The 13,935-nt window shown below is 43.5% G+C and overlaps 1 protein-coding gene across 3 annotated transcripts in view; it reads left to right on the top strand.

Moving 5' to 3' along the window:
• tfcp2 (transcription factor CP2) overlaps positions 1 to 13,935 on the top strand; it is a 115,764-nt gene that overhangs the window by 54,440 nt on the left and 47,389 nt on the right. For all 3 annotated transcript variants that reach the window (XR_013495831.1, XM_078201213.1, XM_078201214.1), the window contains exons 7-9: positions 11,717 to 11,827; positions 12,266 to 12,354; positions 12,440 to 12,488. Coding sequence is in view for 2 of the 3 variants with exons in the window: in XM_078201213.1 (XP_078057339.1) it covers positions 11,717 to 11,827; positions 12,266 to 12,354; positions 12,440 to 12,488 (249 nt within the window). In the remaining variant the exon portion in view is untranslated. The remainder of the gene's footprint in view (positions 1 to 11,716; positions 11,828 to 12,265; positions 12,355 to 12,439; positions 12,489 to 13,935) is intronic.

Here is a 13,935-nt window from a genome sequence, read left to right as displayed (position 1 = left end):
TTGTTAATTCCTAGACCTTCTAAAAATTAATCATCTTTCTATTGCTTGAGTATTATATTTTTTGGGTAGCGACTATATTTTCTGCATTTATTGTAAAATAAAGAGTTCTTTGAGGAAGTAACAAAGAAGTTAGATAAAGGAGGACCAGTGGATGTGAACAAAGAAAATTACAGCACAGGAACAGGCCCTTCGGCCCTCCAAGCCTGCACCGACCATGCTGCCCAACTGAACTAAAACCCCTACCCTTCCAGGGACCATATCCCTCTATTCCCATCCTATTCATGTATTTGTCAAGACGCCCCTTAAAAGTCACGATCATATCCGCTTCCACTACCTCCCCGGCTCCCCCACTACTCTCTGTGTAAAAAATGTGCCTCTTGCATCTCCTTTAAACCTTGCCCCTCACACCTTCAACCTGTGCCCCCTGGTAATTGACTCTTCCACCCTGGGAAAAAGCTTCTGACTATCCACTCTGTCCATGCCCCTCATAATCTTGTAGACTTCTATCAGGTCGCCGCTCAACCTCCATCGTTCCAGTGAGAACAAACCAAGTTTCTCCAACCTCTCCTCATAGCTAATGCCCTCCATACCAGGCAACATCCTGGTAAATCTTTTCTGTACCCTCTCCAAAGCCTCCACATCCTTCTGGTAATGTGGCGACCAGAATTAAACACTATATTCCAAATGCGGCCTCACTAAGGTTCTATAAAGCTCCAACACGACCTGCCAATTTTTAAACTCAATGCCCTGGCCGATGAAGGCAAGCATGCTGTATGCCTTCTTGACTACCTTCTCCACCTGCATTGCCACTTTCAGTGACCTGTGTACCTGTACACCCAGATCCCTTTGCCTATCAATACTCTTAAGGGTTCTGCCATTTACTGTATATTTCCTATCTGTATTAGACCTTCCAAAATGCATTACATCACATTTGTCCGGATTAAACTCCATCTGCCATCTCTCCGCCCAAGTCTCCAACTGATCTATATCCTGCTGTATCCTCTGATGGTCCTCATCGCTATCCGCAAATCCACCAACCTTTTGTGTCGTCTGCAAACTTACTAATCAATCCAGTTACATTTTCCTCCAAATCATTTATATATATATATATTACAAACAGCAAAGAACCCAGCACTGATCCCTGAGGAACGCCACTTGTCACAGCTCTTCATTCATAAATGCATCCTTCCACTGCTACTCTGTCTTCTTTGACCGAGCCAATTTTGTATCCACCTTGCCAGCTCACCTCTGATCCCATGCGGCTTCCCTTCTGCACCAGTCTGCCATGAGGGACCTTGTCAAAGGCCTTACTGAAGTCCCTGTAGACAACATCCACTGCCCTACCCTCATCAATCATCATCCTCACTTCCTCGAAAAACTCGATCAAGTCCATGAGACACGACCTCCCCTTCACAAAACCATGTTGTGTCTCGCTAATACGTCCACTTATTTCCAAGCGGGAATAAATCCTGTCTCGAAGAATCCTCTCCAATAATTTCCCTACCACTGATGTAAAGCTCACTGGCCTGTAATTATCTGGATTATTCTTGCTACCCTTCTTAAACAAAGGAATAACATTGGCTATTCTCCAATCCTCTGGGACCTCCCCTGTAGCCAGTGAGGATACAAAGATTTCTCTCAAGGCCCCAGCAATTTCCTCCCTTGCCTCTCTCAGTATTCTGGGGTATATCCCATCAGGCCCTGGGGACTTGTCTACCTTAATGTTTCTCAAGAACGCCAATACCACCACCTTTTTGATCTCAACATGGCTCAAGCTATCTATACATCCTTTCCCAGACTCGTCATCCACCATCTCTTTGGTGAATAATGACGCAAAGTACTCATTTAATACCTCGCCCATTTCCTCTGGCTCCACGCATAGATTCCCTCCCTTGTCCTTGAGTGGGCCAACCCTCTCCCTGGCTACCCTCTTGCTCTTTACATATGTATAAAAAGCTTTGGGGTTTTCCTTAATCCTGCTGGCCAATGCTTTTTCGTAACCCCTTTTAGCCCTTCTTACTCAAGTTTCTTTCTGCTTGTTTCGTGTGTTCCCAGCCTCCTAGCTTTGACAAATGCTTCCTTTTTCCTCTTTGACTAGGCTCACAATATCTCTCATTACTTGCCCAAACTTGCCATACTTATCCTTCATCCTTCCAGGAATGTGCCGGTCCTGAATCCCTATCAACTTACACTTGAAAGCCTCCCACATGCCAGATGTTGATTTGCCCTCAAACATCTGCCCCCAATCTACATTCTTCAGTTCCTGCCTAATATTGTTGTAATTAGCCTTCCCCCAATTTAGCACCTTAACTTGAGGATTACACTTATCTTTATCCATCAGTACCTTAAAGCTTACTGAACTGTGGTCACTGTTCCCAAACTGCTACCCTACTGAAACATCGACTACTTGGCCGGGCTCATTCCGCAATACCAGATCCAGTATGGCCCCTTCCCTAGTTGGACTATCTACATACTGTTTCAAGAAGCCCTCCTGGATGCTCCTTACAAACTCTGCCCCATCCACGCCCCTAGCACTAAGTGAGTCCCAATCAATATAGGGGAAGTTGAGATCTCCCACCACAACAACCCTGTTACTTTTACACCTTGCCAAAATCTGCCTACATATCTGTTCCTCTATCTCCCACTGGCAGTTGGGTGGCCGATAGTAAACCCCCAACATGTGATTTATTTAGATTTCCAAAAGGCCTTTGACAAGGTGCCACATAGGAGACTGTTAAATAAGTTAAGAGCCCATGATGTTAAGGGTAAGATCCTGGCATGGATAGAGGATTGGCTGACTGGCAGAAGGCAGAGGTTGGGGATAAATGGGTCTTTTTCAGGGTGGCAGCCAGTGACTAGTGGTGTGCCTCAGGGGTCAGTGCTGGGACCGCAACATTTCACAATATACATTAACGATTTGGAGGAAGGAACTGAAGGCACTGTTGCTAAGTTTGCAGATGATACAAAGATATGTAGAGGGACAGGTAGTATTGAGGAAGCAGGGGGGTTGCAGAAGGACTTGGACAGGTTGGGAGAGTGGGCAAAGAAGTGGCAGATGGAATACAATGTGGAAAAGTGTGAGGTTATGCACTTTGGAAGGAGGAATGGAGGCATAGACTATTTTCTAAATGGGGAAATGCTTAGGAAATCAGAAACACAAAGGGACTTGGGAGTCATTGTTCAAGATTTTCTTAAGGTTAACGTGCAGATTCAGTCGGCAGTTAGGAAGGCAAATGCAATGTTAGCATTCATGTGGAGAGGGCTCGAATACAAGAGCAGGGATGTACTTCTGAGGCTGTATAAGGCTCTGGGCAGACCCCATTTGGAGTATTGTGAACAGTTTTGGGCCCCATATCTAAGGAAGGATGTACTGGCCTTGGAAAGGATCCAGAGGAGGTTCACAAGAATGATCCCTGGAATGAAGAGCTTGTCGTATGAGGAACACTTGAGGACTCTGGGTCTGTACTCGTTGGAGTTTAGAAGGATGAGGGGGGATCTTATTGAAACTTACACGATACTGCGAGGCCTGGATAGAATGGATGTGGAGAGGATGTTTCCACTAGTAGGAAAAACTAGAACCAGAGAGCACAACCTCAGGCTAAAGGGACGATCCTTTAAAATGGAGATGAGGAGGAATTTCTTCAACCAGAGAGTGGTGAATCTGTGGAACTCTTTGCCACCGAAGGCTGTGGAGGCCGGGTCATTGAGTGTCTTTAAGACATAGGTTCTTGCTTAATCAGGGGGGAATGGGGATGAGAAAAATATCAGCCATGTTTGAATGGCGGAGCAGACTCAATGGGCCGAATGGCCTAATTCTGCTCCCATGTCTTATGTAGCAGCTTAAAGCTGATCTAAATGACACAAGCAGTGTAATTCATACTCTTAAGCAGCAGATGTACAACACCTACCACAACACACTGAATCTGAAAATGTCTCTAGAATTATTTGCAGCTCGATTTTAACTTTGTCTTTCTTGTAAGTTAAGCTCGGGTCACAGATGGGAGCAGGAAGAACAGACCTCATGCTGGAGACTGGGTTTCTGCCCTTTTGTTTCCAGTGTTTACAATGTCCTGACTTGTGCAGGATCCAGTCTTCCTTGTACATTGCTTGATTATCCATTCTTGTTGACTGACTGTTGAAGGTGTTACGGAAGAGCTTACTCTTGTTCTCAGTCTTCTGACATTTATCTGGATAGAAACTAGAAGCAGGAGGAGGCCATTCAGCCCTTCGAGCCTGCTCTGCCATTCATTTTGATCATGGCTGATCATCAAATTCAATATCCTATTCCCTTCTTCCTCCCCATATCCCCATGGATTGGACATCTTAGCTGATAGTCTTTCTGCTGTATTTACTCCACAATCCCCCACCCCCACCAAGAACTGAACATGACCAGTTGGATCACCACGCAGCAGAGAAATCTTCCAGGTCGCTCTAACTTGCTACTATCCCATAACCTTCATTTGCCCATATGGACTGTCAGGCGAACTCAAATTGCAATCTAACACTTAACAAAATATCTTGCATAATATTTCTATTTCTGAAGCTTTGAATTTTTTGTTTTTAAAGCTGAAATAGGTGGGAGTTGAGTTACCACTGGTGGAACGCCAGTTGTGAGTAGGTCCCAAAAATGGAAACACTCTTTTAATAGCTCTTGATAGCTGCAGATTTAGACCATTGAACCTGGTCTTCAGGGTAGCATAGCAGGACTCATTGTCATACTGTTGCTTTGGGCTGCGTAGTTTTTGTCTTTTTAATGTAGATTCTTACACAGAAGCAAGCATAGTTATATAGTGCAATCTGTGTATAACCAGAATGAGTAGAAAATCTTTAACGTGAACATTTTCCTCGTTCCTCTGAGACCCTGCACTATTTTTCTTCGTAAGAAGTCTAACAACACTAGGTTAAAGTCCAACAGGTTTATTTGGTAGCAAAAGCCACCAGCTTTCGGAGCGCTGCTCCTTCGTCAGGTGAGTGGGCGTTCTGATCACAAACCTGACCCACCCACCTGACGAAGGAACAGCCTGTTCCGAAAGCTAGTGGCTTTTGCTACCAAATAAACCTGTTGGACTTTAACCTGGTGTTGTTAGACTTCTTACTGTGTTTACCCCAGTCCAACGCTGGCATCTCCACATCATGACTATTTTTCTTCAACTGAGCTGATGGTCTCAAGGCCACTAGCAACAAGGGCAGCAAAGTGGCACAGTGGTTCGCACTGCTGCCTCAGCGCCAGATATGCAGCTTCGATTCCCGGCTTGGGTCACTGTCTGTGTGGAGTCTGCACGTTCTCCCCGTGTCTGTGTGGGTTTCCTCCGGGTGCTCCGGTTTCCTCCCACAGTCCGAAAGATGTGCTGGTTCGGTGCATTGGCCGTGCTAAATTCTCCCTCAGTGTACCCGAACAGGTGCCGGAGTGTGGCGACTAGGGGATTTTCACAGTAACTTCATTGCAGTGTTAATTTAAGTCTACTTGTGGCACTTGAACAAAAACGTTAGCAAATGTTCTAAAAGATATAGGATCTTGATTAGCTATCAGATTCTTCCTCCGCATCCAGACTGATGGCACTTAAAGGTTGGAGATCAAACTTAACCAGTGATTATACATTGTCATTTGGAGACTAGTGTATTTCTTTGAATGTGGTAATATTTAGTTTCTATTTAGTTTGTAGGGTTTAACACTTCAAAAGTATGAGATATAGATTAGTAACTGGTACTACCTCTCTCATATGAACAAAATGGGGCACTAAGATTATCAACTGTATTTTTGCTTTCAACATGGACAGGTTGTAGAACTTGCCATCTGACCTAGTAAGCAGATAAACTCCTTCCATAGTCTGTAGGGAAGGCAAACGTCAGGAGAGCATGAAGAAAATACCAAACAAAGCGGGGGATTGGATGTAGCCCTCTTTCACTCCTTTCTTCATCCTAAAACTTGGAAGAGGTGTCATCAAACAGTACCGTATGTTGTCGTGGAAAGGCCATATGAAACTGAGGAGCTTCGGTGAACAGCCAGTTTTTCTCCCTAATCGTGTAGAGTCTTGTCCTGTGTGTCAAAAGCTATAGTGAGATTTGCATAAGGTCAGGAGGTATATCCTGTTCCCTACAGCTCTCCTGTGGGTGGCATGTGGAGAAGGTCATACCCACTGTAGATCTGCCAGCACTTAAAACAGTGCTTCTGCATACACTTGGTCTACAAATAGATGGAGTCTCTTCAGCATGACCCTAGCAGAAGTCTTCCCAATGACTCTAAGGAATACAATGCTGCTGTAGTTATTGCAATCTCCTCTGTCACCTTTTTGTATAATATGCTGATTTGGATCATACATGTCCTGTGGAACATATCCTATTTTCCAATGGTGGGGGAGGTTATGAAGGTGTGGCAATGGTTGGGGACTTTCCATGCTTGAGTTTGGCTGGAATCCCACACTTGCCAGTGGTGCCTTTGTTAAGCCATCGACCGCTTTTTCAAGCTCCAGTGATGAGGGTTCTTTGTTTAATTTGACCAAGATGAGAAGCTGCAGGAAAAAGTCAAATGCAGACTGGGAGATCAAAGTACAGCTCACGATAGTGGGACATCTGCCAACTCCTTTACTATAATGCTGTGCTTGTCACTCACGTAGAGAAACTCATCGACAAAGACTCATAACCAGAGAACAAGTTACAGTCTAAGTGTCAAGGTAACTGTAGTCATGGGACAGGGTGTTACATCCCTGCCCCAATCACACTAGGTAACACCCCGCTGGGAGTGGTTATCAAACTCTGCTACCTTGGGTGCAAAGTGACAGACAATCTGCCCCTTGATAAGATGTAGGGAAAGCAGCCACCACCTTTGGCCAGTTCTCAAAACTTGCATGGGACAACATGAAGCTGACCATTAGGACTAAGACTCTCGTTTTACAAGGCCTGTGTTCTGAACATCTGGTCTGCCTGTGAAACATGGATGACTTGCAGCTTTCAAGAAAGGAAGCTCAACAATGTTCATCTTCGCTGTTTGTGATGCATTCTGGGCATTCCACAAACGCAGTAGTATTTTCAAATCAAAGCTCCCCAAGTAAGTTGGCACTCATCACGCATTGGTGACTTTGTGCACCCTGCAAACAGTCCCCAGCCAATGAGACAGATCTAAGAATTTTCATGGTAGCTGAAGCCAGATGAGGGAAAGAGGGGAAACCTATTTAAAGAGAGACTGAAAGCTGTGTCACTGTAGCCATGAGAGCTGAAACAGTTCTGTGAGGAAAGCAGCCTGCAGCTACCCTGAAAAAAGACCAGTGTTGTGTCTGCAAGGTTTTGATACAAGTTTTGATTATCTAGTATTGACTGAAAGAGGGAGAAGCCTGTGTAATACCTCCCCTATAGCAACAGTGGGTGTTTGTGGTAATCTTGCAGGAATTTCTATAAAGAAATTCTGAGAGGGTTGTTGTCTAAAAAGGGTGTTTGGCTCGGAGTTTAACTAAGCAGAACTCTTTTCGGCAATGTCTGCAGAACTGCTGTTAACTGTGTAAATGTAATCTTGTGTGTTTACATTTTCTTTTAATAAACGTTTAAATTTAGTACTTAAAATCTCTAAGAATGGTTTGAAATTTTTGCTCCTGACTTCAGTGCAGATACCTTCTCATTATAAAATACAAATTGCAAATTATTGTGATAGCTTGTCCAAGTTCCCTTGGGGATTTGGGCAGCGGGGCAATTACCGTGTGCCATGCCATAACGCACTTGATCACCAATTACCAGTGGCAGAACCTGTGTGTGTCAGATTGGTCTCTTCAGCCATCAGTGGAAGTGCACCACATGAGGCTATCGAGCCCCCAACAAACTTGATTTGCTGCATGGCCACCAAAGGATTCTGATAACTCTTAAGACATGAGATCTACTTCAAATCAACAAGCTCACTTCCTAATCCATATTTCTGCTGCTTCTACTCGCTGCCACCCCCTGCCCCTTCATCAGGCACTCACCTGATAAAGGGGCAGCGCTCCGAAAGCTCGTGCAAACAATATATGATACTGATATTTAAAAGTGCACCTTGTTAAATTGATTGCTCATATTTTCAGCTAAGTTGCCAATTCTGATAACGTGTGAAAAGAAATGAAAGCTAAACTCGGTTTTCTGATAGATTGTTGTCTAAAGATGTGGCGGTGGGGGGGATTGCAATTGGGCATCATTGCTGCATTTTATTTTCAATGCCCAGTTCCATGTAAGTGACTGCTGTGGTGTTGTACTAAATCATACTAAATTAAGTTGTGCTGGAATCCTCACAACCCCTGCCTCCTCAAGCCATTCTTTCACTTCACATTTCTGTGCGGTAGATACGATGCAGTGGCCCAACAAGACCGTGCTAGTGTTTATGCTCTGGACAAGGCTCTTGGGTCAGTATTTTTCCCCTCTTCACTCTCTCACCTCACCTGTTGGTTCTTACCTGACTTCTCCAGTGCCCTAGACTGCACTGCTCAGGTCAACAAACCTGGTTTCTTGCTACATGCTGTTAGCAATTCTGAACACTATAGTTCTATTTAATGAAAATTAAGTAAAAGATGCACGTAATGAGGGATCTAAAAAGAGGAACACAGCAACTACTGTCCTGACCTTTAGCGTTTCTTGTACTCTGCCAACTTGTTGAACCAAAAATTGTTTTTATTGTGCTCTATCTGGCACAGATCCAAAGATAGCCACTGAACTATTAATAATTCTTCATAGCAATCTTGTATTTTTAAGGTTTAAGCCAGACTGTCACAGTACACTGGTTTCATAGCTAACAATAACATTAGTCACATTTACCCTCTGTAATGAGGTTTAAAATCAGATTAAAATGTCTCCCTGGTGGAGTAGTTGCTTTGCTCTGTCAGGACTTTGAACCCGGTGCTTAGCACCAAATGAGATGCATCTTGTGATGTTGCTCACAGCAAAGGAAATGGTATATCTATCTTTTTAACTGAATTTTTAAGAGACTGAGGGGTTTACAGTGTCATCTATGGAGCAAGCGAGAAAGTAATGGGAGTTTTTGTAATATTGTTTGAAGGTAGCAACCCCCCCCTGTGAAGGAAGCGAGGGTATTATAGTGTTACCAACTCGAGGAATTTATATATGCTAGTAAATATCCTATGGTATTTCCCACAGTACTTAAGAGTAGGGCCAAGGTGCAGTTTGGAGTTCTAATTCAAAATGAAAGGGGAAAAGTTGAAAGAGGCAAATGTCGATGCATTTAAAAAAAAATGGTTCCAAAAATTGAAAGCTTGCAGAGACTTGGAGCAGAATGGAGGAACTTCCTAAGTGACAGTACTAAAGCCTAAGTTGCTGGGAGACAGAGGAAATGCCACAATGCTACTTACTAGCTGGAAACCAGAATCGTGGTAGCCGATTATACTTTGCTAGAACGGGATTTTCCATTGTAAACATTGACGTAAAGCCGTTAGTCAAAATTTCTCACAGCGTGTCACGTTTTTGAGACAGGTGATGCATGCGTGAGTTTTATAATCGATTAGTTGATCTCCCTGGATGTTCCCCACAGTCAAAAGCAAGTATATTCTTGAGGTGCACCAAAGTTGGAGGGGAAGGCAAAATTTGACTGGAGAGCACAGATGTAACTCGGTCTAAATGCATTCGCTTTTAACTTTTCAATATAAATTCCTATGTTTGCGATTTTATTGGAAACTCCAGTGTCAAATTGTCATGCTGTAATTACACCCTCCCACCGCTAAGATTCTTAAAATGTACAGATTTAGCTGAGATAGATCAAATATCATGGTATTGCTCCATGAGTTTGAGAATATGTTTAATAATGTGTGCCCTGAAAGCCCCATCAATTGTCAGCGTGTGTGCCAGAGATGCTACCTTCCACCCTACTCCACCGTGTTGCTTTCCACTTCACTCCCACAACAGGCCATGATCTGCCAGTTTATCAGTTACTTCCACAAGCTGCATGAGCTGAATGCATTGATAATTTTTCACATTTGTGAGCTGTTTTAGCATTGATCTTCCTTCTACCAGTCCCTATTTGTTTAACACTTTCTGCTCCTCGAGGGTGAAATCTATGCCTTCTAAAGATTTCTATTGGGATGAAAATGGTTCTGGGGAAGATCTCAATGGCAGCTGTTCTGTTATTCAGGAGGTGTTCCGTACAACCCTTTGTGATTGGCGAGCCCACCCCCGGGTAGCACAGTGGTTAGCACTGCTGCTTCACAGCTCCAGGGTCCCGGGTTCGATTCCCGGCTCGGGTCACTGTCTGTGTGGAGTTTGCACATTCTCCTCGTGTCTGCGTGGGTTTCCTCCGGGTGCTCCGGTTTCCTCCCACAGTCCAAAGATGTGCAGGTTAGGTTGATTGGCCAGGTTAAAAAAATTGCCCCTTAGAGTCCTGGGATGTGTAGGTTAGAGGGATTAGCGGGTAAAATATGTGGGGGTAGGGCCTGGGTGGGATTGTGGTCGGTGCAGACTCGATGGGCCGAATGGCCTCCTTCTGCACTGTAGGGTTTCTATGATTTTCTATGATCTTACAAAAGCAGAAAATGTTGGAAAATCTCAGCAGGTCTGACAGCATCTGTGGAGTGAGAATAGAGCCAACGTTTCAAGTCTGGATTGCCCTTTGTCGGAGGGTCTGGTGAAGGATCATCCAGACGCGCAACTTTGGCTCTATTCTCTCTCCACAGATGCTGTCAGACCTGCTGAGATTTTCCAGCATTTTGTTTTTGTTTCAGATTCCAGCACCCGCAGTATTTTGCTTTTAACATCTCTTAATTTAAGAAGTGCCTGCAACAGTGCAGACATTTTCTACAGAAAGGCTATTGTCCTAAGGGAGAGATGGTGGCATAGTGGTAATGTCATTGGATGAATAGTCCAGAGGTCCACGTTCTGGGGACATTCGTTCAAAACCCACCATAGCAACTGATGGAAGTTATATTTATAATATCTGGAATTAAAAGCTGATCTCAGTAATGATGACCATGAAACCATTGTCGATTATCATAAAAACCCATCTGGTTCACTGATGTCCCTTTTAAGGAAGGAAATCTGCCGTCCTTACCTGGTCTGGCTTACATGTGACTTCAGAGCCACAGCAATGTGGTTGACTCTCAACTGCCCTCTGAAAAGGCCCAGCTCTGTCGCAGATGCATTTGTCCATAACAGTATTTGTCAGAGTGACCATTGCACAGTCCTTGTGGGAGCAACGTCCCATCTCCACATTGTGGATACCCTCCATCGTGTTGTTTGACATTACCACTGTGCTGACAGATTTAGCAACTCTAGACTGGGCATCCATGAGGTGCTGTGGGCCATCAGCTGCAGAACTGTACTTGCACAATTTGTAACGAGTCTTCAGCCAGAAGTGCCAAGTAGATGATCCATCTCGGCTTCCTCTTGAGGTCCTCAACATCACAGATGCCAGTCTTCAGCCAATTCGATTCACTCCACATGATATTGGTAGTTATTCCCTTTGGAATCCATTTGGTTCCCTTTGTACTCCCAACTTAGGGATGCTTCCTAATTTATTTTGGTCTTTTCTCTATTTCAAGTGAACTGGACATAATATTGATAGAATAGCAATTGTACTATTGGGAAATGAAGTCAGTTGTGCATTCCAGCTCCAATTTCTGAGGTAGAAAAGTAGTATTTTTCTCAGTTTCTCCAAATGTATAGAATCCTTGTGCACGCATTGTAGATTGTTGGTGGCCACATTGTGCGTTATCTCTCATGACTGGGCTTTTTATTATTGTCTATGATTTGTTTGCAGCCAAAAGGTGCTGATCGAAAACAGAAAACCGATCGGGAAAAGATGGAAAAACGAACTCCTCAGGAGAAGGAAAAGTACCAACCTTCTTACGATACAACTATTCTCACAGAGGTAAGGCTGCACTCTTAGGCAAATATTTGCGATCTTACACTACACATCTGTCTTTTGGTCAGCATGTGTGATAATTTGATGTAAACGATTAAATTAGAAATCATAAGAGTGTAGGCAAAAAGGAAAGAAGCCCAATTGGCTTATTAATGCTTAATTTTGGTTTTTGTTTCAATACATTCGGGGGGGTGTGTGGCTGAGTAATGTAGGAAGTATTCCTCAAACTATTCATGAAGTAATTTGCAGTATTCATAAACTGCAATGGGATTAATATGTGTAGACATCAGTGGAGAATAGACTGGGAATGCTGTGTCACCACTAGAAGAAATCTCTACTTGCACTTTAGCTGAGCATAATATATAATTGTACATAATTTGGAGAAGTTGTCATCACATTCTGATTTCTAAGTTCCTAACTAACTTTTTTCCTCCCCTTGTCCAGTGTTCTCCCTGGCCGGACATCTCCTACGTTAACAATACGGCATCTCCTGGGTTTAGCAGTTCACAAGGCAGCTTCACTATTGCTGAAGGGTGGGTCTTATCATTGCTATATTGTTTGCATAATTTACACAATTTAAAAGCTTATTGTTAATCAAAATTGTTGATCTAATTTCAGAAATGGATCACCTCATCATCAGCCTGACCCTGTTCCTGCAACCACTGATGTAAGTGGCTTTTTCCGGCATTACTCATAAATCTATCCCAGTTAGTACGGTAGCATGTGGATATTGTGTCTGCTGGAGCAGAGAAACTTGCAGGAGAGGAGGGCTGTAGAGGATCTTCTAAAGAGCAGTTGTGTTTATTCCCACAACCCTGCTTTTTGTCTAAAACCCTATAAATTCTCTAAATTAAGTACTTGGCCATCTCCCTTTGTAAAATTCTGGGATTAGCACAGTATTGAGAAATGATCTTGACTCTGGAGATCAAGATGTAGAATTGATTTTGGTGGAGCCAAGTGATAGCAAAGGAAAGGAGTCACTGTGAGAGTGTTCACAGGCGTCCTGATAGCTATACTGAAGGACAGAGTATAAATCGAGAAATAATTGGGCTTGGAAGAAAGATACTGCAATAATCGTGGGCGGTTGTTTTATCATATCAAATTTTATCAAATTGGTCAAAGTAACCAGGAAGATGAGTTCATGGAGTGTATTTGGAACAGTTTCTTCGAACAATACATTCTGAATTGAAGCAGGGAACAGGCTATTTTAGACCTGGTAATGTGTAAAAGACAGGATTAATAAATGAACTTGAAGTATAGGATCCTCTAGGCAGGAGTGATCAGAACTTAGTAGAATTTCACATTTCGGTTTGAGGGTGAGACATCTGGGTTTGAAACTAGTGTCTTAAACTTAATATCTCAGTTATTTCCTTTATTTAAGGCAAAGTTGGTTAAAGTGGCTGGATAAATAAGTTAAAAGGTAAGACGGCAGATGAGCAATGGCAGACATTAAAGGAGATATAAATGTCAGGTTTTGAATAATATTTATTCACAGTCAAAGATACAAAGCATTCCAAGGATAGCAGAAAATGAAGGGGGGGGTGGAAGTGAGAGAGGAACTTGAAACAAAAGTGATTAGTGGAGGAAAGGGTGCAAGGTATGCTACTGGGACTAAAGGCTGACAAGTCCCCTGAACATGCTGGCCTCCATCTTAAAGTCTTAAAAGAGGTGGCTGTAGGGATATTCTGATCTTCCAAAATTCCATAGATTCTGGAAAGGACGCAGCAGCCTGGAAAATTTCAAAAGTTTTCAAATGAAAGAGAAATTGAGTTTGAATAGTTTCCTGGAGTTCTTTGACAGCAGCACGGTGGCACAGTGGTTAGCACTGCTGCCTCACAGCGCCAGGACCCGGGTTCAATTCCCGGCTTGGGTCACTGTCTCTGCGAAGTCTGCATGTTCTCCCCATGTCTGTATGGGTTTCCTCCGGGTGCTCCAGTTTCCTCCCACAGTCCGAAAGATGTGCTGGTTAGGTGCATTGGCCAAGCTAAATTTTCCCTCAGTGTGCCCGAACAGGCGCCAGAGTGTGGCAACTAGGGAATTTCCACGGTAACTTCATTGCAGTGTTAGTGTCACAAGTAGGCTTATGTTAACAAAAAAAAACAACTACGTGTGGA

This window comes from Mustelus asterias, chromosome X (genome assembly GCF_964213995.1).
Source record: "Mustelus asterias chromosome X, sMusAst1.hap1.1, whole genome shotgun sequence".
NCBI classification, from domain to species: Eukaryota; Metazoa; Chordata; class Chondrichthyes; order Carcharhiniformes; family Triakidae; genus Mustelus; species Mustelus asterias.
The sequence above is the reverse complement of the archived record's forward strand: the minus strand, read 5'-3'. Positions and strand labels throughout refer to the sequence as shown.